Raw genomic sequence first — 26,846 nt, forward strand, 5'->3', positions numbered from 1 at the left:
ATTTCAAGCCCTAATCCAAATAGCATCCCTGCGCATTAGAATGCATGACTGATTAACTGAAAGCCAGGTCAGAGACCCCAGATACAGCACGTGAAAAACCCCTAGCATGTGACCCTGACAGGCGCAGCATGGGATTGGGATGACCGTGTGAACGTCACATTTTGTCAGTTAAAAAAGAAACCATATTTATATAACATCAGAATTTAATACAGCTGAATATTAAAATTTTATATTTCAGAAATTAAATGATGAAAAATATTAGTTTATAAAAATCATAACCAAAATATAAAAAATAATATTGGGTTGATTTGCAAAATGCAGGGGATGGTTTCTCATTTTAGTGGCGTGTGAATCTTAAGTTATTAGGATTTGGAAAACAAAACAAAAATGGCAGCATTGCCTATCAGGACCTTGAGGTGGTGTTTCTTGCTGTTCAGAGCTGGAATCATGGCAGTATGGTCTAGTCTGCCAGCCACGGTGTTTGTTTGCCTGCAGACACTGAGAAGAGGTGGAAGAAATGGGCAATCTGTTGGTTATATCTGCAGGTCAAGCAGGGCAACATAAGTAGGTCCCTTCCACTGAAGTCAATGGCCCAACAAAAGGAACAGGAGGAAACGGGGTACTCTCAAAGTATTGGGAACCAATTCTGGTCTCCCTCCCTTCCCCACTCTGTCTGTATTGCCAGTCCAGTTTTTTGCTGAATCTCCCCCCCCCCCCGCCCTCAATCTAGAACAGTACCTTTGATCTGAGATGCTTTACTCTGTAAAAATAATGGCAACTGAAACAACTTCAGCATAAATGAGAACTGAGTATTCTGTGATCCCTTTCAAGCGGGGCTGGATGTGGTACACCTAAAAGACAAGTTGTTGGTTACTGTTTAGCTGAAGACCATTTTGAAATACTGTCCTGAACAAGGGATATCTCCAGTCTTCACCGTTGTATGCTGTCATTGTTTAGCTAAAGACCGTTTTGACCCACTGTCCTGAACAAAGAATATCCCCAATCTTCACCACTGTACTTGAAGGCTCCTAAAACATTGCTTGAGGGAGAACCATCTGTCTCCACATATTCAAACCCTTGGACATACACTGCTATCTGATGTCCCTTCTCCAGCTCTATCAGCAGTACCTGGAAGAGGTCATGGTATGTCCTCTCAGATGTCTTCTCACAGCCGCATAGTGTGAACAGAGTTTGTTTCATAGTTTTCCCATTCACATAAATGTCTAGCTTTAGGTCCGATGTCTTGTTTGGGCAGCTGGTGATGAAAAAGTGTAAATGGCAATAGATGAAATACAATCCAGGCTGCTGGATCACAAGGTTCCCATTGTCATACTTCATGTTGTAGAGAACGCCATTTTCGATCCATCTCAGTTGTGACTGGTTGATTGGTTTTAATACTGGGATAGGTGGGGAAGAGAGAGAAAACCGCTGTCATGATTAACAAGCTTACCACACCCCTCCAGACCAAAGCAAAACAGGAGTCCAAAGACTAAAACATTTATTTCAGTGTAAACTTTGGTGAGCAACAATTCTTAGGATGGAAAATGGGGAAAAGCCTAGATGTTTCTTAGATGATTCCCATGAGCCAGACAATATGGATTATTGTGGCATAATTTAATTTTTGCAGCTTTAAAAAAAAACCCTGGCAAACCATAAATTATTGGTAAGAGATATATTATGAAAACAGACTCTTCAACTCATTAACTTTCATAACACTATTTGCACATCTTACAGGTGTAATTCAGAGTGTTTGCATTGTTGAATGTACATTTAAAAACCTACAATTATAACTGGAAGTACTGATAATGTATTTAGGAAACCAACTCTGATCCTGTTGCTTATCTCTTCTAAGACTATAGGCATCACCCATCTACGCAATTTATAGAGGACAGGCTTTAAAAGGGGCAGAAAATTGGAATTGTACCAGGAAACATAAACAACTGGTGAACTGTATCTTCCTGACATTCATTGGCATTAATTACATGGTGTTTATGATGCACACATTGAATCTTTAATACGCAGTAATTATTTATGTGCACACACAAGTAACTCCACAGAACCCATCCACATAGCAGCTGAAGAAGGAGAAGGAGAAGGAGCAGGAGAAGGAGAAGGAGAAGAGTTGGATTTATATCCCCACTTTCTCTCCTGTAGGAGACTCAAAGGGGCTTACAATATCCTTTTCTGTCCCCCCTCACAAGAAACACCTGTGAAGTAGGTAGGGATGAGAGAGCTCAGAAGAACTGTGAGTAGCCCAAGGTCACACAGCTGGTGTGTGTTGGAGTGCACAGACTAACCTGAATTCCCCAGATAAACCTCCACAGCTCAAGTGGCAGAGCAGGGAATCAAACCCAGTTCCTCCAGGTTAGGGTACACCTGCTCTTAACCACTACGCCACTGCTGCTCCAAGAAATTGGCTGTGTCTATTGTTCTGGATCATTTTTCTTAGGGTTGCTAAGGGATCCTTTTTCTTAGGGATCCTCATGTAATTTTCCCCTTGGATTTTGGAGTCCCAGGTTACTTGGTTTGTCTTATAAAGGGGAACTGGAGCTTAAGAAGCCAGCTAGGGAAGCAGTAGGCCCGTTAGATGATGAAGGAACGAAAGGTATGCTAAAGGATGACAGGGAGATTGCAGAGAAGCTGAATGAATTCTTTGCATCTGTCTTCACAACAAGAGGAGGTGAGGAAAATTCCTGCATCTGAACCAAGCTTCTTAGGAGGCAAATCTGAGGAACTAGCAAAAATAGTGGTAAACAAGGAAGAAGTTCTGGTAGCCATTGATAAACTAAATGCTACCAAATCCCCTAGCCCAAATTGCATTCACCCAAAAGTTCGTAAAGAGCTCAAGCATGAAATTGCTGATCTTTTCACTTTAATATGCAACTTATCCCTGAAATCAGGCTCCATCCCTGAAGACTGGAAGATGGCCAATGTCACACCAATCTTTAAGGAAGGATCTAGGGGGGACCTGGGAATTTACAGGCCAGTCAGTTTGACATCTGTTCCTGGTAAATTAGTAGAATCTATCATTAAAGATAAAATTATAAAACATGTAGAAAAGCAAGACCTGCTGAGGAAGAGTCAGCATGGCTTTTGCAGAGGCAAGTCCTGCCTTACGAACTTGCTAGAGTTCTTTGAGGGTGTAAACAGGCATGTGGAAAAGGGAGAATCAGTGGACACTGTCTACTTGGATTTCCAAAAGGCTTTTGACAAAGTTTCTCACCAGAGACTATTGAGAAAACTCAGCAATCAAGGAATAAGAGGGGAAATCCTTCTATGGATTAAAAACTGGTTGAGAAACAGGAAGCAAAGGGTAGGTGTAAATGGGAAGTTCTCACAATGGAGAGATGTCGGGAGCGGTGTCCCCCAAGGATCCGTTTTGGAACCAGTACTCTTTAACCTATTCATAAATGACCTGGAAGTAGGGGTGGGTAGCATGTGGCCAAGTTTGCGGATGATACCAAATTATGTAGGGTGGTGAGAACTGCAAAGGATTGCGAAGAGCTCCAAGCGGACCTTGATAAATTAGGTGAGTGGGCTAAGAAATGGCAAATGCAGTTCAATGTAGCAAAATGTAAAATGATACACATAGGAGCAAAAAAAAAATCCAAACTTCACATACACGCTACAGAGGTCAGTTCTATCAGTCACAGACCAGGAAAGAGATTTGGGCGTCTTAGTTGATAGTTCCATGGGAATGTCAACTCAATGCATGGCAGCTGTGAGAAAGGTAAACTCTATGCTGGGGATGATTAGGAAAGAAATCGATAATAAAACAGCAAAGATTGTCATGCCCTTATATAAAGCAGTGGTGTGACCACACTTGGAGTACTGTGTTCAGTTCTGGTCGCCACATCTCAAACAGGATATTGAAGAGATAGAAAAAGTGCAGAGAAGGACAACGGGGATGTCTAGTGTTGTGCTAGATGGACTCTGGTTTGATCCAACAGGCTCGTTCTTATGTTCTTATGTTCTTAAGAACCCTCCTGCCTTATTTCCAAATTTCATACAAAGTGCTATGCATGTGCACTTTGCATTGCTATTTCTTCTATGCATTTGTACCCTGATAGAACAGGATAAAAACAAGTCCCAAAGACCTAACAAGTCTCTGCTAAAAATATAATCCTGGTAGTTAAAAAAATTAGAGTTTTATTATTATTTACAGCAAACAGCCAAGTTACAGAATAACACATCATCCTTATGATTTCCAGAACAGGTTCTATCCATGGAGATTCTGCCAGACGGCTGTCAGCAGGGGTGTTAACAGGATACATAGACTGATGCTATGCATCGAAGTATAATTATATCTTTTTAAGCCCATGACATCAACGGCCTTTACAGGGTATAACTGTTTAGGATTATGTTGTCATTCTTCTTGTTGATTCAGCAAGTTCACACAGTGACACCATCTTTCAAATGACTGAAACTCACCCTGACTGAAGTAGTTTGAACCTGAAATCCCTTGACTGAGCAAGGATTGAATCTGCGACTCTCTACCTGCTTTACCACTGAGCTAAAACCCAGTTAGCCCAAACAGAGCTCTTGCTTTGCAAGCAGAAGGTGTCAAGTTCAGTTTCAGTCATCCACAGTTAACTAATCTGAGCTATCACGTCAGGTCTTCCTTGTCCTGAAAACCTGGGCTCCTGCTGCTAATCAGAGAAAACGATGATGAGCTAGCAAGGTGGATCAATGGTCTGACATCATACAAGCAGGGCGGCCAAGAGCTACCTTGCCCCCCACCCAGACAAAGATTCCACCTGCCCCTCCTCACGCAACCCTGATCCAAACTAAACATCACAATAAAACAAATCACGATAAGACAAATCTCATATTAAAAGAATTGGTCTATTCAGTGGTGGGATTCAAATAATTGAACAACCGTTTCCAGTGGTGGGATTCAAATAATTGAACAACTGGTTGTTTACAAGCACCATTTTAACAACCAGTTCTGCTGAAGTGGTGCGAACCTGCTGAAACCCACCACTGGGTCTATTTCTCTATTTGTGGCATGTATAACTCAGCGGAGAATAAAGCTAACAGGCTCAAAATTGGCTACCAGCTCTAGGATGAATTTGAGATTACCAGGCCAAAACTGAAAAAGCGTGGCTGAGACACGCCCCAGCCTATTTGAAAGGGAAGCTAAGGGTTTCTTTTGTGGCAGGCACAACTCATCAGAAAATAATGCTACGTTTTAAACAGGCCACCAACCCCAATTACGTAAGCTGCAGTCTCAAAAACGAAAAGATTTGGAACACCCTAAACCAACTTACTATCATGATAGGCAACACATAAGAAGAAAGCTTTTAAAGCAACCTGTCATGTGTCTCTAACACGCAATCCACCATGGAAGAGTTGCTGGGTGACACAATCTCAACCATACCTACCTCACAGGGTTGTTGTGCAATTTTAATGAAAAAAAAAGATTACATCATTTGCAATATAGCAAAGTAGACTTTACAAAGGACTGTGAGATCTTCCACAAACACAATAATAATGATAGCCCAGTGTCTGAAGTGGAAGTTCTAACTTCTGTTCCATATGTAAAACCACTAAAACAGGTTCATGTTCCAGTACCATGCCTATAACAGGGGGAGGGAGGAAGAATCTTTTCATTATTGTGATAGATCATGGGGAAATTCACCCCCATCCTGCTTCGGTTCATAATAACAACAAAGGTTTGCTGCTATACTCCTATTAGGGACATTCTGTTGCCATACAGGACAGGAATGAAAGGGAGTTGAGACCTAAGCCTTAAAAATAAATGGAGGTAGAGGGACACAAAGAAGTGAGGCAGAGAGAAGGAGAGAGCAATGCATAAGAAAAACGTGGAAAACATTGAGAGGAATTAAGGAAAACGAAGGTTGTTTTGTCTTGCTACAAATATTATCTACCACTTTGCAAGATATGGCTGAGCAGGGTGCAAGGGGATGATGAAAAGATTAGACTACTGGAGACAGTAGCCTTGTTAGCAGGCTGCATGCTGGGGTTTACTGTAGCAGCCATCAGCTGAGCTCCTTTGTGTTACTCCAGTGCTGTCTGGGTTGATGGGTTTGGCATGATGTATTAAGCAAGTTTGCTCTGCCTTGCAGAAAGGCAAGTCGAGCCATAATCAGAGGGTTATTGACTATGCTTAGATGTCTTTACTCTCAGTGGCTACAGCCAGAACTGGCTTTAAAGGAAAATAGCTGGAAAGGCATTCGACTTGATGCAGCATGACCTTCCAGCTGACTTGGGCTCTTCAAATGCCCCCACCCCCCCACTCATGCCCTTTGTCTCAGGAGTCCTGGGTATAAGCAAGCTATATACACTGAAATTATAAATTCTAACTGTGCCTTCATTTTTCTGAAGGGAGGCAAATGTACAAAATGATGCCCCCCAGATATTATATAATAATATATATCAACATCAATATATCAATATAATATATATATCAACATATCTAATCAGCAAATGTTTTAAATGACAGAATAAATTATGTTGATCTCTGTGACTTTTTAATGAATAATTACACTTCTACATTATTGTTTTTCAACTTAGCTTTTTCCCAGAGATTTTTAAATAAAATACAGCACACATTATTTTGACATGGGAAACACCAAACATAGTTCATGCTGCTTCACAGCCTGATAAAGTACAGCCCAAGAAAAGTTTTATCTGGCAATTATGATGCTAGAAGCTAAAATGACTAACCTGACACTACTGTACTTTAGTCACGGGAAAAGATAATAATGCTAGGAAACACTGAAGACAGTAGGAAAAGAGGAAGGCTGACCAGGGCCATTTCCGCACGGCCAAGCTGGGGGTTGGGTCAGTGTACATGATGGGACCGTTTGTACAAACAGTCCTGGAAACTAACGGGGTGATGGCGCCGCACCGCGCCATCACCCAATCGACTTACTTCCCCTGTGACCGTCTGGTGCGTTGTCGAGGCCAGGGGACACGCTCCCCTGCCCTGTGCAACTGCTCCGGAGTCGCAGGGCAGGGGGGGCATGTCCCCAGGCCTCGGCAACGCGCCAGACGGTCGCAGGGGAGGTAAGTCGATTGGGGAAGGGGGGAGGGATGGCGCCTTCCAGCTGCTGCCGTTCGCGTTTTTGCTGTCCCCAGGGCACTGTTTATGGCCCATGCAGAAAGGGCCCATGAGATGGATTGACTCCATAAAGGAAGCAACAGCAAGGTTGTTAACAGGAGGATGTTTTAAAGGTCGTTGATATGTAAGTCAGAAGCAGCTTGATGGCACATAAGACATGTGAACAGGACCTCCATTCTTGTTCCCCACCCCGTCTTTCCCAAGGTATAAAATCTAGCTCTTTGAGGAAGGTTGAGTCTATCAGATGAGGGAGCAGGCAAAACCAAACATAACACAGTTCCCAGTTTTAAAGCAGTGGAAGGGCGGTGGAGTAGAGAAGAGCCAGTCCTCTTCCCTTCTGCCTGATTCAACTTCAGGCTGCTCTAGGGCTTGCAGAACCTAAGCAGAACATAAGCCAGGGGGCAGGAAGGAAGGGGGCATTAGGCCCCAAAACTCTTCTCCCCCTGTGAGTGTACAGAACAATCAAACTGAGGGGAGGGACATGTGGGCTACAGAACAAGCTATTTCTTCTGGGCAATTGTGCCTCCCTCACCACCTGCCACCACATCCTCTCTGCCTTCCTTCCCTGCACCTGCCCTGCCTAAAGGATCATAAACTGATCAACCTGGAGAGCTCACAGAATGCTCAAGGTACTGTGAGTTCCCATCCCAGGTGACTCAGATAGAAAAGAAGGATGGCATGTATTCAACAACAGGTGTTCAACAAGCTTTGACCAAAGAGACAATGCAAATACACTAGTTTTTTTTAAAAAAAAATATCTTAAATGGCCTCACTGACCTTGAAGATATGCAGCAGCCTTCTGAGGCGGCATAATTTGCGAAGACCCGGTGGCAGCTTCTGTGAAAAATCCATGAAATTTAAATAAAAATCAGATTAGATTGGAAGCTCCGTGGGGCAAGAGCCACCTCTGTGCTCTCGCTCTGTAAAGGCACCAACCATCATATAGCAAAAGGTTCTAACCTAGCTCATTATATGGTTTACCATTCTGTCCATTTGCCCAATTCATTACCTCATGATTCTGCTAAATGTAGAGAATGCACATTTTAATGGCTTATAATGAGTCACCATCATCAATCCAAGATTAGTTGAGCATTAATACACCCCCCCCATTTCTCTGATTGAAAGGATTTCTTCCTCCTCTCCCCCCCCCCCACTTCCTGAGACCCAATAGAACTGTTGCTGGTTGGAATAGCAACTACTTGGCACGGTGGACCGGTATCCTGTCACAATCTATTTTGCTATTATAGATACTGACAACATTTACCAAACGACGAGCTCATAATATGAGTACTCTGTGCGCATAATGTTCTTTTTTTGTTCAGTGCAGGCCATCCTCCTGAATCGGAAGTTCTCACAGAACTCAGATTTAATAGTGAAAGAGATTTCAAGCAGGCACTTTGCTTCTGCAAAGATATATTAATCAGACCAGGAAATGGAGGCTGATAGTAGGTGAGGATGCACACACAGATCTCTCTCTCTCCCTCTCTCCATTAGGGACTATCTTTCCTTTTTGGAAGATGAAGCAAAAGAAAGTTTTTCCCCCTCAATGGCATTGTAATGTACAGGATGCCGGTCTGGTTTCACCCCCAAACAAAAGCCATATAGCACCATTAGGACCCACCCACATGATTCCGCAAAATGCAAATAAAACATTTCCAGGTTGCAAAATAAAATGTTTCCTGCTGGAATTCTGCACAGCTTTTTCCTTAAAACATTTGAAAGGTGTTTTAATTTTTTCCTTTAAAAGGTTTATTTTGAAAATGCTAAATAGTGTTTATTTTTCCCTGAGACTTTTTCAAAACATCCCGTTTGCTGTGCAGAAAGCGGGAAACATTTCATTTTCCCCATCTGATTTACCGGCTTCAACTTTCATTTTCTCGGCAGCTTGTGCCCATCATTTTGTGCTGCGGCAGAGTTTCTCCATGCCACTGGCCATTAGCTGAAGGTTTCCGATGGAGATTTCTTCTGTTTGCAGTTCATCTGCCTGTGATTTCACTGTATACAGTACATGAATAAAGTTAGTTTGGACTGGTGATCCTGCAAACATACTGTTTCCCCCAGTAGTGGGATCCAAAAATTTTAATAACAGGTTCCGATGGTGGTGGGATTCAAACAGTGGCGCCACCGCACACACGCACCTCCAGTCCCTATTGGGCAGGGAGGTTGCTTTAGTAACCCCTTCTCGGCACTCAGAAAAAATTAGTAACCACTTCTAGAGAAGTGGTGAGAACTGGTTGGATCCCACCTCTGGTTTCCCCCCCTCTTTTTTTGTTTTCAATGAGACATCTTTGAAGCTACAACTTGATATGAGAATCTGCGCATATTTCAAGTCATTGTAGCTTCAAAGATGTCTCATTGAAAAAAAGGAAAACCAACATGTGCATAGGATCGCCAGTTCAATCTAACTTTTTTCATGTGTTTTTTACAGTGAAATCTTGAATGGATGAGCTGCAGCCAGAGGAGACCTTTATGGAACCCTTCTGCAAATGGCGGGTGGCACAAAGTATCTCTGCACGAGCCCACAATAGCAGACCCAAGCTGTGGAAAAAATGAAAGTATTGAGCTCCTAACAGAAGAGGCCACCACAATGAGCTCCTAACAAAGTGGGGGGGGGGAGGTAAAATAATTATTTTGGGCTGAAACACTTTATTTTCCTATGCTTTGCAGGAGAAAAAAAGCCAAAATGGTTCTTTTTAAAAATATCTGCAAGATATTTTATTTGTGTTGTGTGGAAATCAGCCAGTGTGGCTGGCTGCTTTAAAATTTTAAAAAACCATTTGAGCTATATGCTACGGTCTTAAATTTGAGAGATCAGAGCCCTCTACTGGCCCTGAGCAGAAACTTCAAGCTGGAAACAAACAAACAGAAGCAGGAAATGTACTGAAAAAAAGTCTAGTTTAATCATTCCTGCATAATTTATGGTGCCGAAGGGATTATCAGCCTCTGCAGCTATTTGCTGAACAATACTCTGGACATTTGCTCTGCAGGTTCCACTGCTGGGCATCTTTTCAGCTCCAAAAATACATGGTTGTACTCAGCTCATTTTGCAAATTCCGGCAATATGTAGTTTTCTCTTTTTTTATTTTTGAGCCCACAGGCCATCAGTTTCATTGACTTCAAGAAAGCTTTTGACAGCATTCACCAAGAGTCCCTCTGGCAGATCTTGTGTTTGTACGGAGTACCAGCATCCTTCAAAGCCATCTTCAAAGACTTGTACCTACGATCCAGCTGTTGCATCAAGACACATAATGGCTGCACAGACTTCCTTGAAATCACCACTAGGGTCAGACTGGGCTGCATTCTGTCTCCGCTTCTCTCCCTTGTTGCCCTTGACTACATCTTGCGGAGAACTAGAACACACGCTGGCAATGGCATACATTGGCCTGACCAAGACTTGGGTTTTGCTGATGACATCGCTCTGCTCGAAGAAGATGAGCAAAAGCTGCAGCACGCAACGACTGGTCTGGACAGAGAATCAGGCAAAAATGGCCTCAGGATAAGCACTGATAATCAAAGATCATGTATGTTAGCTCCACAGCCTGAACACAGGGAATCATAATTGGGTCACAGCAGCTAGAGAAAGTGGAGAGGCTCACCTACTTGGCCAATGTAATCTCCCAGAATGGAGATGCAGAGTCACATCTCAGGTTCTGCATTGGGAAGGCTGCAGCTATTTTTCAGAGAATGAACAAGATTTGGTGCTCACCAACCATTGCCCTAAAGACCAAGCTCTGCCTATTCACCTCCATTGTGATCCCGACAGCCATTTATGCTAGCGAGACCTGGAGGGCGTCAACAAATATCAACAACAGGCTCAATGTCTTGCAATAGAAGTGCCTATGGCATGGATTTTGAAACTGTTTCTGCGTTTCTTCGAAGACAGCTCATTGAAAATTTTTAAAAAAGGAAAAACTATAGGTTGCAGGAATCGGCATGATGAGCTGAGTACAACCATGTACTTTTCGGTCTGAAAAGGAGCCCGGCAGCAGATCCTGCAGAGCAAACCTCCAAAATTACCTTTAGCAAATAGCTGCAGGCAACGGGAATTCCTGCAGCATCATAAAATGTCAGGCGCAAACAGTGGAGGAAACTGATGAGAGAATGTAAACAGTTGGGCAGGAAAAATAAGACATCTCCCGAGCTCCGCACAGTAAGAGGATACAACATGCAGACGACTTGGGGGGGGGGGGGGGGGAAGGTTGGGTAGTTTTGCATCCTCAAAACAGGATGGCTCAAGCTGAAATAAAACATCCTAAAAATGTCTTGGGGAGAAAGCTGGGCAGAGTTCCTCCCTGAGACACCTTTTTTTTTCTCATCCTCAGGATATCTTATTTGTGCTGTGCAAAATGGACCTCTGTTGACTTTCAGTTTTCATAGCATAAGATTTAATATTTTTGCTGTGTTAAATGATGATGTCAAATGTTTTGGAAAAGTTTTTATCCATATTTGGGTTTTCCCCCCCAACTTAGAAAAAAAAATGGCATCAATAGGTTGCCTTTCAGAAGAGTGGGGTGATCAAGAAGAAGAAGAAGAGTTTGGATTTATATCCCCCCTTTCTCTCTTGCAGGAGACTCAAAGGGGCTTACAATCTCCTTGCCCTTCCCCCCTCACAACAAACACCCTGTGAGGTAGGTGGGGCTGAGAGAGCTCCAGAAAGCTGTGACTAGCCCAAGGTCACCCAGCTGGCATTTGTGGGAGTGCATAGGCTAATCTGAATTCCCCAGATAAGCTTCCACAACTCAGGCAGCAGAGCTGGGAATCAAACCCGGTTCCTCCAGATCAGAGTGCACCTGCTCTTAGCCACTACACCACTGCTGCTCAAATTGGTATTCATCTCCCAAGTCCTCCAGAACCTTTATATAGTCCAACAAGGTTGTTGTCCTGTATCAACTGTCCATTACTTCTGTCCAATTTTCAGCCCTTGAAACAACATCTAGCACTAAATGGGAATCATGGGATAAACCCCACATCAAAAAATGTTGGCCTTTCTTGAATGATTGATTAAGAGCCCCATGCAAAGAGGGGGGAGGGCTTGAGGAAGCTGCACATCAGCACATTTGACCTTTTGGGGGCACTTGCCCTGGTGAAGGAGGCAGATACCTTATGCTGCAAGGTTATGTTCTTGCTCTCTGAATTCTGTAGAAACTATACAGCATATGTTATTAAAGTGTCCCCTTTATGAGGAGGCAAGGAAAAAATGCCTGTCACATCTACTACACAAAATGACATATTGTCCTGATAAAGTTTGTTGTGAAAAACTATTACAAGATAAGAAGGAGAATATTACTAAATGGGTAGCAAAATTCTGTCTATTCATTATGAAAAAGAAAAAAATGATCTGAATATGGCATCCCCCTTAGATATTTTTGTTTTGTTTAGTATTTTTATGATGTTTGGTGTGTTTACAAAGTATAATGATATATAGATGGATAGTGCTGGAATACGGGAGAGAGGTCTGCATTCTTGTTTTGTTGTAGATATTTTGGAGATTTGTAATATATCTGGTCATTGACAGTAAATAAAGTCTTCTTCTTCTGGTGAAGGAGGCAGATGCACCAGCAGCTGCCCACCCCTGAGCCCACCACAGCAAAAGCCAGAAGACTGGGATGCGGCAGGACTGTGCTGGCATCACAAACAGATGCCAACATGGAAGAGGGTGTCCCGGGGGTGGAGTTGATGTTAAGCCCCATGGGACTTTCTGGTGTGTGTGTGTGTGTGGGGGGGGGGGGGTTGGAGCTTTTTTTTTGCTCCTTGCCCCTCCAGAACACCCTTTTGGAGGTGATGGGGCAGTGCCGAATTGACACAGTATCCTGCCACCTCCAGTTTTGGATGGGACTGTAATAGTACTCCTCGCACACTGCATTATCTGTGGCCTATGCCACACCAACAGACATTCAAGGTACCTCTTCAATAAACATTCAATTTATTCCATAACGTATACATCTCAATTAAAGACCGGTGGATCGTTTCCAGTTTATCCCTCGAGGATTGATAGCTGAATAATGAATATGTGTGCATGTGTGAAATTGTCTTCCAGTATCACTTGGTGTTTAGTTAATAGTACCCTGTGCTCAATAAAATCTGAGAGAAATATGGGACAAAGATTTATTGGTTGGTTTTAATAGACCGTATTCACTCGGCAAAGCAGGCCTGCCTTGAAAGGCTTTGTTAATTAGATGGGATAATCTCTTCAATTTTATATTTCAGCTTCTATTCACTGGCAAAAGACCCTAATCGTGAAGCCAAGAGTCTGCACACTGAGCGTAGGTCCAGTTATTTCCCCTCAATACATTAGAACAGATCTCATTTAATGCAGAGAAAACAGTATAACCTGGGGTTTCAGAGTGACCAATATATACATACATTTGGAGGATGTTTATACAGCAGCCATGATGGCTACTGCTAGGATGGCTATTTTTGTGTGTATGAGTTTGCTGGTATGCTTGCAGAGATGCTGGCATATATAATGGACACTTCTCCTTGAATACGTCACTACTTGGCATTCAGTGGAGATGATAGCTTCCTTTTGATTGTCCAGCTTTGAGCAAGTAATTGCCTGTCTACACAGGATTGGCAGCATTCCTGGGTGTTCTGGTGCGTTCCGGGGGCGTTCCGGGGTGGGGCAGGGGTGGGTGGCACTGTGGCAGGGGTGCAGCATGTGTGTATACCCCAGGTGCAGTTCCCCCTTGCTCCGCCCCTGCAGCCAAGAATCCTTTCAAGGGGATGAGTGTGTGTGTGTGGGGGGGGGGGGGGTACCTAAAACATTGAAAAAACACTTTAGGTTACTTGTACAGAAACAGCCTGGGTTGACATTATCCTGTACTGTTCTGTTTCTCTCTCTTTGGAATTTTAATCTCCAGTTTGAAAATCAGAGGAGCAAAAGGTTGCTTCTTTCCTTCTGCACTAGGAGCCAGTGGATGTATTTCCATGACCACCTCTACCTCCACTACACTACCACCACCTCCATCACCACTATCACCACCACTTTCTCTTCCTCCTTTTCAGCTGGAAGTCAACTCCTCCAAGCTGGTGTGGATACTTAACAGAAACATTTGGGAGGCTTACTCTAGGAGCAGCAGTGGCGTAGGAGGTTAAGAGCTCGTGTATCTAATCTGGAGGAACCGGGTTTGATTCCCAGCTCTGCCGCCTGAGCTGTGGAGACTTATCTGGGGAATTCAGATTAGCCTGTACACTCCCACACATGCCAGCTGGGTGACCTTGGGCTAGTCACAGCTTCTCGGAGTTCTCTCAGCTCCACCTACCTCACAGGGTGTTTGTTGTGAGGGGGGAAGGGCAAGGAGATTGTAAGCCCCTTTGAGTCTCCTGCAGGAGAGAAAGGGGGGATATAAATCCAAACTCTCTTCTTCCTCTAAAAAATTATAATAACAATTGGGGTTAAGAAAGCTTCTGCTTGCCCTTCTGAGCTCATAAACTTAAACAAAGATCTAGTCAGACAGCATTTGCAGCAATACTATTGTGCATCGCAAAGGGGATGCTTCGTGTGAGCCTTCTTGCAGAGGACCAAAATATTACCCTATGTCACAAAAGAAAGCAGCAAAGAAGTAAAGGACTGTTTTTTCCCCCCAAAGGCAACACAGAGATGACAGAAAAAAGATATAAAATAGAATTACAGTAGACATATGCTTTTGTGTGATACGTAATCAGATATATTTGGTTCTGACTTCTCTGCACCAAGGCAAAAAATGAATCATGGAAACCTCATGGTTTGAGACGAGCAAACAATAATTTCATTTATGTCCCAGCTTATGGGGCTTTGGCAGATGAAGCGACTTCTTGCACACTGTTCAAACATCTGAAGAGAGGCAACTGAGCTATTTTTTAGCCTAAAAGTCCTCTCCTGACTCACACATGCAAACCCTATTCCATGTTTGATATCCTGATTCAGATCATCTTACCATTATTCTGTAGGTTACGGTGTCCTTCATGCTGTGGACAGGACCCCTTAAACAAAGCACAAAACAAGAATGTTAGATAGATTATTAACCTAATACCCTTTCACATTTTTACTCATTGTATTCCCTGACAACTACTGCATAGTAGCTACTGATTTTTATCCTCCCCTTCTGCAGGCGATCTGCATGAGTCTCTCTTCTCCCCTTTTATCCCACCGTTTAGCCTGTGAAATAGATTAGACTCCTAAAAGAAAGTGAAAGAGGGGCTAATCTCCCCAGTCAATACTTTGCTCTTAAGAGCTGCTTATGGCAATGAATCCGAGATAACAGTCAAAAAATCATTCGTTCCAAACGGGAGGCATTGATACATGCTGTTAGGAAGCAAGATACAAGGGAATTTTGGTCAATCGTTGCCGGGGGCATGCATTCTTCCATCCCTCCAGTGTACAGCATTGACCCCCAAATTTGGTTTGATCATTTTCATAGTGCATTTGAGATTGATGTAGGTGGGTGATTTGGACAAGCTGGCAAATGTCCCTCACTGGTTGCCAGTTTCTATAAACGAAAACAAGACACTAATAAACCAGCTAAAACCTCATAAAACTCCTGGCCCTGATGCACTTCCCCAGAAAATTTACAAAGTTTTTGCCAATTGGTGGTCTCCCTTCCTTGCAATTGTATTTACTCTGGTAGATAAATCGGGTCACATGCCAAGAGAATGGACTAATGCCATCATAGTGCCAAACTACAAGCATTATGATGGCATCATAATGCCAAACTACAAACTAACTATAGACCTATTTTTAAATGCTTTTCATTAGTTTTATTGTAGCAACATCATAACATAAACAAATTATCAATATCTTACACCAAGGAAAATAACTGAGAAAGTGACGACTTCATTAAAAAGGAAGGAAAAGAGGAGAAAAAGGAAAGAAAAGGGAAAAAAGAAAAAAAAGGAAGAGGAAGAGGAAGAAACAAAAAGAAAAATATAATTCATAGCAGTTTACAACTCTTAGTTGATTAAGGACTTCACTATAGACCTATTAGCCTTCTATCAATCTCGGGGAAGCTTTACGCCAAACACTTATTAAACCAGCTTATAGCATGGATTGAAGAGAATAATATTCTTAGCCCTGAACAAATAGGATTTTAAAAAGGCCACTCTACATTAGACCACTGTATGCTCCTTAATTTGTTGCTTCATAAATATAAAACAAGAAGGCGAGTCAAGCTGTATATCGGCTTTCTTGATTTGAAAGGGGCTTTTGACTCTGTCAATGGGAAGCTACTATGGAGTAAGTTAGCGAAAATGGGAATTGACAACATACTTCTTAAGCTACTCCACAAAGATACCATTAAATTAAATGTGCTCCTACAGGTTTGCTCACTCCAGAAATTGCCATCACCAAGGGAGTGAAACAGGCCCTGTCTTGTTCAACCTATTCTTAAATGATCTGGCACCTACTCTTAAAGAAGTAAATTGCCATCCTCCCACTGTCTACAGCATGCAACAATACAAGAGTTCAATTTTGGAGAGAAATAGTGTGGCAACCCCCCCCCTTTAGGCTTTGTGTTTGCTACCATGAGGCCCTTCCCCCAGAGTTAGACTGTACAAAGCGAGAGACAGACCTAACCATCGAAGACTCTCTTCTCTCCCAGAGATAGAGCTAAACCGCTGTACTACACTACCAGGCAGAGCTACCCTTCAATCTGCTCTTTTCCCTGAGTCAAATCTGAGCTGTCACTGCTCATGGCCCTGGGGGGACGGGAAGGGGGTCCACCATCTGGTCATGGCCCTACTACCCTACGGGAAGGGGGAGGGAGGGGGAGGGTAGACAGGGAAGGTAGAAGGAACCCATCATCTGGTTGAGGCCCGTTCACCCTGGTGGGAAGGGTGGGGAGGGGTGAGGGGGGCTGGCATCTGGTTGTAACCTACCCACTTGGGGGGAAGGGGAGGGAGGGGGAGAGATAATCTGGTCATGACCCACCCCCCCTGAAGGAGGGAGGGGAAAGAACTTAACTCCTCCTTTTTCTGTGTTCCCTCCAACATCTCTTCCTGCTTCTTGAAGGTGATTCGATGCTGAAACAATGCTCCTATGGTTTGAGGAAAACACATCAGCATATTTCAGCCAAGGCACCCTTCATCTGTGCTGGTTGTTCATCAGTGACAGCAGAAGAAATGTTCACACATTCAACTTTGTATTTAAAATGCAAACGGGCGGCGGGGGGGGGGGTTCACACCAGAAGTGATGTCATGCATTGGGCCAAATTACGTGTCCACTTATCCCTGAATTCACCTGCCAAAAGTAGACTGAGACCATCTTCAGACATAACATTGGGCACTGATGATCAGGAGAGGCCTGTTGAGAACGTTCCTTGCAGAAGATGTGTGGTGTGCCCTCTTAGCCTTCACACTGATACCTTTCAGGATGTGCAAAAAAATCTGTGCAATTCAGTGTCCCTGTGGGTTTCTGTACATTGGTTATACAATTAGAGCACACAAATACAGAATTTCCAGGCATAGAAGTTGCATAAGGCTGGGTAGAAAGGAAACACCACTAGTGAGTCACTTCTCAGCCTTGAATCAGGGGGGAAGGTGTTCAATTTGAATGGCAAGTTGGTTGACCAGGATCCGAGGTTCCCCCCTAACAGGCGGGCTTGGGTATGGTGTTCATTGGGGAGGGGGGTCACCCAAAGCCAGGGTCCATCCTCATGCTGAGCCTCTGACACCTTGCCTGAATTCAATAAACAAACTGTGGCCAATTCTCTACCAAAATAAGAATAGTGTTCATATCTTTGCCTTTCTCTTTGCCTCACTACATTCCCTCCTTGAACCGCAAAGTGGTTTATATGCTTTAGGATAGTGATGCCTTGTGAAGAGAAAGGACCATGACTGGAGGTTTGATTCCCCACTCCTCCCCATCAGCGGTGGAATCTTATACGGTGAACTAGATTTGTTTCCCTACTTCTACATTTCTGCTGGGTGACCTAGAGCTAGTCACAGTTCTCTCAGAACTCTCTAAGCCCCAGCTGCCTCACAAGGGAAGAGGAAGGGAAAGGAGTTTGTAAGCCACTTTGAATCTCTTTGTAGGAGAGAAAGGGGGGATATAAATCCAAAGTCATTGTCTTCTTCTTCAATAGCAGAGTATTAATTCAGCATGCAGACTCCGTGGTGGCGAATCTTTGGCACTCCAGATGTTATGAACTACAATTCCCATCAGCCCCTGCCAGCATGACCAATTGGCCATGCTGGCAGGGGCTGATGGGAATTGTAGTCCCTAACATCTGGAGTGCCAAAGGTTCACCACCACTAGGTCAACCTTTTGTCATCTCTGTTTAAAAAATCTCATAGCAAAATTTTTCTCTGCCCAGCACACAAGAAAGCTGCAGGAACTAGCAGTATGAGAGTTTCAAACAGATTTGTGTGTTTGGCATGGTTTTTAGGGAGGGAGGGAGGCTTGGCGATAAATCACAGGCTCAGTTGGATTCAACCAGTTTTTTCTGCTGGTGAAAAAGAAAGTATCCTCTCAGATCTCTCAAAATGAACTATTCTGAGAATCATGGGACCTGCATATAATTGGGCTATATTTGGGCTATAATATCAAGACCACATTAAGGTTTTCATGGGCCCTAGGCACTCTTGTATTCAACTCCCTGCCTTACCACAATGCACCACTAGGGACACACATACATCATTCCAAAATTGTCCTGTCGACCCCTATGGCCCCCTAAATGTGCATATCTGTTAAAAAACAGAAGTCGATTTTTTTGGGTAGATAAAATACAACATATCTACATTTTGAATTTTCATTTTTCTTCTGAATTCCTGTAATTTTTTTTCATTAATCCTGTTTTCATAGGCCCTAAAATTTTCATAGGCCCTAAGCATGGTGCCTAACGGGCAAGGTAGCCCTGTTTAGCATAGAAAGGAATTTAATGAAACTGAGCCTCATTCCGCACATGCAGAATAATGCACTTTCAAACTGCTTTCAGTGCTCTTTGAAGCTGTGCGGAATAGCAAAATCCACTTGCAAACAGTTGTGAAAGTGGTTTCAAAACGCATTATTTTGCGTGTGCGGAAGGGGCCATAGTGAAAAAGCTGGCTTGAGCCAACCCAGGTAGAAGATTCTAAATCTGCTTAAAGAACTGGAGCTAGCAGATGTTTGGCAAAAATAATGTCAGATAAATTCCAAGCTGATATGGATGAATAGTCTAGCGCAAGGTAACCAGCTTCATACATCCAGTGTTGACCAATTTGCATTCTGTTGGCCTCACCAACAGGTAGGTTATCGTTTGACCTAAAATATTTCTTTTTCCTAGAATATTTCAGTCCTGAATTTAGAGATTTGCTTTGTGCAACTTGTCCCACAATCAGGGAAACACTGACATGCCATGCAATTGAATTGCAAGATGTTTTGTTTGTTCTTGCTCCTAAAAAAAGCAATTTGGGGAGTGGAAAAACTGATCAAGACATTCCTTTAGACTGACACGATCACCGCCCCAAACTTTATTTATAGCAAAGCAGGAGCGTGGGCTTGGAGCTAATGAATTCTTAGTGTGATCTTCAAGGGAATTACAAGCATTAAATGCATCTCATTTCCTCCCAGGTTGCTACATGATGGAGAGGTATAGAAAATAATGTGGGCATTTGATTTCAACATGATTGCAATGGGCACCCAATAAAAACATTTATTTTCAAGAAGACTTATTTTCCTGGTCCATAAAGTCAGCCCCCGCCACCTCCGCCAAGAAGCTATTAATGCTGAGATTTGAAATAAGATGGGTTGTCCTCTACTAACCCACTGAGATGAAGTGATACAGCACGACAAGCTACGGAAATGGAAAATATTTCATTATAAACAGGGAGTGTCACACTTACAAAGAGTTCAAGCAGTTGAACATGAATGGACTCAATCAACACTTGGCAGATTCTTTCCTTTCCAGAATACAAATGTTCCTTTGTAATGCAACACATCCCAACCTGACATGAACATGCCCTGGCTGCCGACTGCAGAAGAATAACTAACCTGGATTACCTCCAATTGTGGAGAATCAAATTGCGTCACCCCAATGAGATTTTTAGCTGCACTGCAATGTTTGCAGCTGCATACGACCACTTGTTTCTATTTCCTCACATCACCTTTTCCCAGGACTCCAAAAGGTAAGAACGAAGAAGCAAAGAGAGAAAGCGACTCAGATACATGCCTGACATGGTTCTTGACCAAACAAACACTTAGCGCATGGTTTCTCTGAATAGAATAATCCCCTTTGGCATTCCTGTGCACCGCAATTATTTCCCCTTATCGTTACTTTGGCTTGAAAAGCTTGGAGTGACTTTCTGACTGCATCATATTTTCCTGAGCTATTCTGCATGCAAGCTGAGGCCCTTTCCGCACAGTAAATGTAAAGCGGGTTGCAGCCGGGATAAATGTATCTGGCGTGGCCCCAGGCCGTTCACATGGCTGGCCATCCCTTTGCATGGAGGCACATCTTTTTTTATTTACTTCCCACAGATGCGTAGCTACGCAGGCATGCATGAGTGAATCCCCACAGCCATGCTGTCTCATGTTACGAACCTTTGCGCCTGGATTTTTTTTTTTTAGGAACATGCGGACGAAAAAAGCGCCTTCTTGCCTGGCCGTTCGCTCAGAAGTGGCTGAGCAATTTTTTAAAAGACTTGTGGATAGTGCAATTCTGGCATAACCCATTTTGGAGGAAATAACATGGGGCAGGATCCATGCGAAATTCCCCCTCAAAATGGTTTTTTTAACCATTGTTATCCTGGGTTTATTGGCCTGTGCGAAAGGGCCTAAATCAGCAGTCGAAAACTTTACTAGGATAGGTAACAGAAGGATAGAACCAACCTTTCCTCAAACCAGCAATTAGGAGTCCATTTGCCCTGAAAACAGGAGGGATAAAAGTTGACCATTCCTCTCCATAATAACATACACCCTTAGGCCCCTTCTGTATATGCAGAGTAATGCACTTTCAATCCACTTTCACAATTGTTTGCAAGTGGATTTTGCTATTCCCACAGCCGCAAAGAGCATTGAAAGTGGATTGAAAGTGCATCATTCTGCATATGCTGAAGGGGCGTCAGAGCTGCAACATAGATCAGTGATGAAGAACATCTCTCCAAATGTGCCCAAGTTACAGTCTTTCAGATATCTCCTTAAGTGTGGGAGGACCTTTTTAAAACAAAAGTGGCAAGAAAAGGAAACCCCAACCCGCATTTCAATTTCATGGTACTAACCACTTAGCTGGCTAAAATATCCTCCCTCCCACCCTAGGCTTCAAATGAGAATTTTACTAGCAATTAGAAAGGGAAGACTTTATGCAACCTGTCTAGAAAGCCTGTCTAGTTTCAACAGTCAAAGCTCCTTTCATGAGGTCAGCATGAAAACCCTCCCTGCAGAGAATTTCAGGAGCTCTTCCAGCAACAGGTGGACTGGAGAAAGATGGGAGGGATTGATGGCAAACAGGGAGAAGGAGGGGAAGGGAAAGGAGCTCCTGGCCATCTCTTTTTCCCTATTTATCCCCCTGAAAATTGGCAGCAATTTAAGGGAGACAAACGGCGATGCAAAATAATGTCAATTTTTTTTGGAGGGGGGGGAAGGCTGCTTCAGCTTCACCCCCATTAAAAAAACCGCTCTCCCCCCTTTTCCCCTTTCTCCCTTGCTTGCCTGCTGGCTGGGTCTTAGAGGTGGTAGGCAGTCCTGCGCTTGGCATGGCTGCGCCCAGCATTCAACTCTGTGGCACCACCAGAGTCCATGTGGACTTGGAAGCGTCAGGCAGTCCAGAGCTCAACCGTGGGCTCAACCAGGCCCAGTATTCATCTCTGCAACATCTGCTACCTCCACATCCACATGGAGTTAGCAGGCAGTTGGAATTTGTCAGGTTTGAGTTTAATGGGAAACCCCCCCGCCCCCATTTGAAAAAGCCAGTATGGAAACTCGGCTTTGTGGGTGGGGGGTGGGGTCGAAAATTTTGGGCACTATTAAACTTGAACCTGAAAAATACCGGGGAAAATTGTGCACACCCCTAGGAGTTTATTTTGAACCAGGTTTTGCTAGAGTTCGGCCTTGGAAACCATTTCCAGTGCCAGAACTGAGGTCAAGAAAGTAAACATTCACTAAAAGATAAGCTGGGTGTCTTTTCCTCACCACTGACTCATTACACCCAACACCCATAACATCAAGGAAAAGGTCTTCCAGGACAAAGACTGTGATTTTTAAGCTTAAAACACTTTCAGTTTAAAACACTTTCTGTTCAGAAATAAAACCCAGTCTTCCAAATAAATCTTAGGAATGTCGCTCATTTTGGTCCCTCAGGCTTTCCAGTGTATGGGTTGCTCATTCAACTGGAGAAGTTGCCTTATGTGAAATCAGATAATTGGACCATCTAGTCCAGGGGTCAGCAACCTTTACCACCCAAAGAGCCATTTGGACACGTTTTCCACGGCCCTGAAGATCTATCAAGCCGGAGAGGTGGCTCCACACGGAGCCACCTCCGGTTCGGCCCCTCCACTCACCTTTCCTTCCAGCCTTGCTCTGGAGGGCTGGAGGGACACATCCACGTTACCCTCCAACCTCCAGGCCACGCAGAGCCGCAGTATAAGGCTGAAAGAGCCGCATGCGGCTCCGGAGCCGCGGGTTGCAGACCCCTGATATAATCCTATACTGTCTTCTCTCCCTGGCTTCAGTTATCCATTTTGGGAAGATCCCATTTTGGGCCATTCTCAACAATGAAACTCTTTTACGGGAGGTGCTTGGGACTGAACTTCAATCTTTTCCCCAGAATGCATTTGCTATTTTTTGGACACAAGACAATAATGCTAATTGTATTTGTGGAGCAATGGTAACCTATCAGTGTAACAGGCAGCATAATTTGTGCCAATGTATATGACCTCTGAGAGCCAGATTGATGTAGCAATTAAGCTGTCAGACCAGGATCTGGGAAACTGAGGTCCAGATCCACACTCATAAGAGGATTGCTGGGTGACTTTGAGCCTGTCTGACACTGGTTGATAGTTGAACGGGAGACCTCCAAGGAATATCTGGGTTGTGTCATGGAGGCAGGCAATTGCAAGCCACCTCCAAATGTCTCTTGTCTTGAAAGATCTATGAGGTTAATGAGAAACAAATCACCGTACCCCAGGCTGCTGAAAGATCGCACTTAAGTATAGATTGTTTAATAATATATTAAAGTGCAAATAGTATAAAAGTGCAGTACAATAAAACTACATACGAATACTGACTGATCACGCCTATGTGACTATACAAACACAGTTTGGGAAGCATACAAATATGTAATTGTGCAAAATTGCATGCAAAAGGTAGGTGAATGAAACACCATCCATAAACCAAATGCTGCCAATCTGTAGTCCAACTGGTAAAGTCCCAAAGCACTACAAGTTGCAAAGACATCTAATTCTCAAAGCCGTAATGGTCAAAAACTGGCTTCTAAGGTTACTATCCTTCAAGCCTGCACCATACTCGGCCTGGCAGCTCGCACATCCACACCAAGGTCACAGATGGCTCTGCCATTATCATCACCCCCTGCTTGCATGTAACTAGTCAATAGAGCTTAAATGTTCATTCTTATCTCCCTTCCTCCAAAGGAGTGAACTGTCTGTCCTAAACAATGTTGCTGTTCCTACCATCCTTTCAAATGCTGATATTATGGGAATGCGAGGGTGGGGGAATTATGGGTTGAACCTTTCCGTAACTTACAGGTATATACTGAGGCCAGAGAGCCAAACTTTAGTTTCAGCTATGTGAGCCTTGGGCTGCCATGGTTTCAATAAAGCTCTTGAAACCTTCTTGAGTCTTGTTTGATGCCTGGAGTACCAGATCCTTACACTATCCTCATTTTTAACAACTGTCTTCCTCAGTGGAACAGTATATCAATATTGTTATTGCATGTGCCACAACTTAATCCTGGGATATGAAAACTATGAATACTAACAAGAAACCATCCCAAACAGGCTATGGCATTATTTGCGATTCTTAAGCAATTGGTTTCATTGCCTTCCTCTTTTTTGTATGGATGGATGATGACTTGCTGAGATGAAATTTCATTTAAAGTTAGAATTTGGTACTGTTTCAGAAATGTTCGATTCTTTCAGAACAAGACTCCTGAATATTTTTAAAAAATGCAAAACAACATTTCATGACAAATTTGGGGGAAAATAATTTCAATTGATGGGCTCAGTTCAATACTTACTCAGTTGGGTTTCTGTCTTGAAGCTTTTCAATTTGACAGTAGGGAGCAGAAGGTATTTTGCGGAGTGGGGGTGGGCGGTATTTTACTTTAGGAGAATATAACCATTTTGACCCACAGATTTTAGCTAGAAAAGTTGGAAATGTAGCATTTGCCTGTTTAAGTGTCTAAACACCAGACATCAGTTTGACCTTGGAAACTCGAATAATTTTATGGCGGACTGTGTTACTTTGATGAATTTCTGTGTTTCTCATTCATTAGTTTTGTTGCTGATTTCTTACAGGTGATTGGGGTTTAATGTTGCTGTACAGTGCAACTTTTTATTGACTCCACTATGGTGAAAAGCAGAGCTGCTATGCTGGTGTAGTGATTAGAGTCACAGGATTGGATCCCATCCAAAATCTCTGCTGCCTCTTTCTGTTGTGGCCAGTGGATAGGAGAAACCCCGCCCCCCACAATAAATTGTCCCTCAGAGCATCATGAGAGGGAAACTAGTGGTATGCCACTGAAGTGGTAATTGGCAAAAATAGCCTATCCATGGAACTTTTCTAATGGATCTGACTTTTTGACTAGAATCTGGGAAACCTGGATTCCAATCCTTGCTGTATGATCTTAAGCCAGCCAAACTGCCTTAACTTGACCTACCTGGCATGGTTGGGCATGTGCACCACCCTGAACTTTTCATAGGAACTTTCTAGAATCTCATCTTTTCTATGTATTCCTCCATGAGATGCATGGTGGAAGAAAAGTAATCTATACATAATGCTGGTTGCAAAAGGCTTTGATGGAATTCAGGGGACCTTTGCTTAGTCAGTTAAGAATCTAGATCATTATTGCTGGAGAAGCAAGTTAATATACTTCCTATTTCGTCAAGCCTAGAATATAGCCCTTTATTTTGACTCAGCCAATCTAGCCATCTGAATACATGCCACAAAAGCATCAAAATTAGACTATTGCAATGTCCATGACTTGGACCAGCCCTTGAAGTCAGTCTGGAAAGTCCAGTTAGTGTTAAATGAGACAACTCAGTTACTATCCAGAGCTGAATGGGACATGCACATTCCACTCATTCTTCTGTCATTCCATGGGTTGCCCAACAACTACCCGGTTCAATTCCAGGTACCGACTATCAGGCACAAAGCTATGAGGTGTGTTAAAACAAAAGAATCGCACATAACGCGATTCGTGAAAAACCCAAGTTGAGGGGGAAAACGCGGAGTGGACTCACTTTAGGAACAGAATCCGTGCAATGTCCCCCCCCCCCCCGCAACCCAGGTTTTATCCCATTGTTAACCTGTGTTTATTGGCCTGCGCGGAAAGGACCTAAGTAATCTCAGCATCCATTCACAGCATCCATGGAACACACCATTCACAATGTACTGCAATGGCATCCAGCTTGTTGTCATTTCATTGTTTCTACTGATATAATACCATTTTCTTAATTATGGTCATGCTCTGTAGCATGCCCAATATGCTCACTCTGTTTTGTTTCCCAAATGGAACTGTGGCTCTAGGACCTCCTCAGTGTTTAATTTCCCCCCACTGTATTTGGCACTAGGCAAGGTCCATTTTCAAAAGCCTTTAGTTCCTTCATGTCATTTCCCAACATTAATGATTTGCATGCATGAATTGACCAAAACACTGTTAAAAAGGTAATCTTGATGAGATCATAAGTATGATTCGTCCTAGCACTTTTGTGTGCTGTTTTACCAATGCATAGGAATAAATACGTGCGCCAGTGAAATATAACACAAATTCAGCTTGGAACACCACTTGGCTTTCATGAGCCAGAAGAGGCAAAGCTTGAGACCAAGCATCTGGAAATACCTTCTGCAGGAAGGATCAGTGATTACAGACCCAGGGAGAAAAGGTGGAAGTTACTTACCATATTTTGCAATACTAAGACCACAATGGCTCCTAATGCCACAAGAAGACAGACGGCAAGAAAAACAATGACAAAATTGCTGTAGGTTTGAGCAGGAGTTCTGATCTTCCTGGTGAGGTTTTCATCAGTCATGTCTTTGGCTACTCCCGGAGGACCATCCACTGGCAAAAAAGACATTTGCTGTGCCTTGAAGCTCATCTCTTTATAAAGTCCTCAGGGTTTCACCCCATATCTTCATTTGATCCCCTTTGATCTTGTTTCTCTGTTCCTGATAGGATCCCCCTGCATCCTGGCTCATGTGACTTGGAAAAAATAGCTTCATCGCTTTTTGTATGAATAATAACAACATGAAGAAGGGGTTCTGGAGGCGTCAGGAAAGCAGATCAACTACAGCCTTAAAGAACAGAAAATGTTTTCACACTCCAGGAGGTTGAAATCACCATGAATGATGTTGAGGGAGCCCATTGACGGAGCCCAGTGCTGTCTGGTCACAGGTAACCAAAAATCAGCTCTTTTCTCTCCGCTCAGCAGGTCTCTGAGAACAAAACTCACAACATAAACCACCCCTGGCTGGTGATTTCCTGTTTCACAAAGTCAAGCCTGATTTCCTTTATTTATGAACACTGGCAGTGATACAGTTAGAGTGAAGGAGTTCCCCTTTGCTTTTCTAGAACTCTGGACTGCTAGAGCTTGCTGATTTTCAACCCCTGTCCCCTGTATTTTAATGGGTTCCTAT

General features: G+C 43.3%; 1 protein-coding gene across 1 annotated transcript; it reads right to left on the reverse strand.

Annotated features, from left to right (window-relative positions):
• Positions 1–699: 699 nt before the first annotated feature.
• Positions 700–26,569, reverse strand: TNFSF8 (TNF superfamily member 8). The gene is made up of 4 exons (XM_048513160.1): positions 26,111–26,569; positions 15,004–15,049; positions 7,865–7,924; positions 700–1,397 (listed from the first exon to the last, which is right to left on the reverse strand). The coding sequence occupies exons 1-4, from the start codon at positions 26,306–26,308 to the stop codon at positions 958–960; spliced, it is 744 nt and encodes a 247-aa protein (XP_048369117.1). The 5' UTR covers positions 26,309–26,569; the 3' UTR covers positions 700–957.
• Positions 26,570–26,846: the final 277 nt, after the last annotated feature.

The sequence above is a fragment of the Sphaerodactylus townsendi genome, linkage group LG12 (genome assembly GCF_021028975.2).
Source record: "Sphaerodactylus townsendi isolate TG3544 linkage group LG12, MPM_Stown_v2.3, whole genome shotgun sequence".
NCBI classification, from domain to species: Eukaryota; Metazoa; Chordata; class Lepidosauria; order Squamata; family Sphaerodactylidae; genus Sphaerodactylus; species Sphaerodactylus townsendi.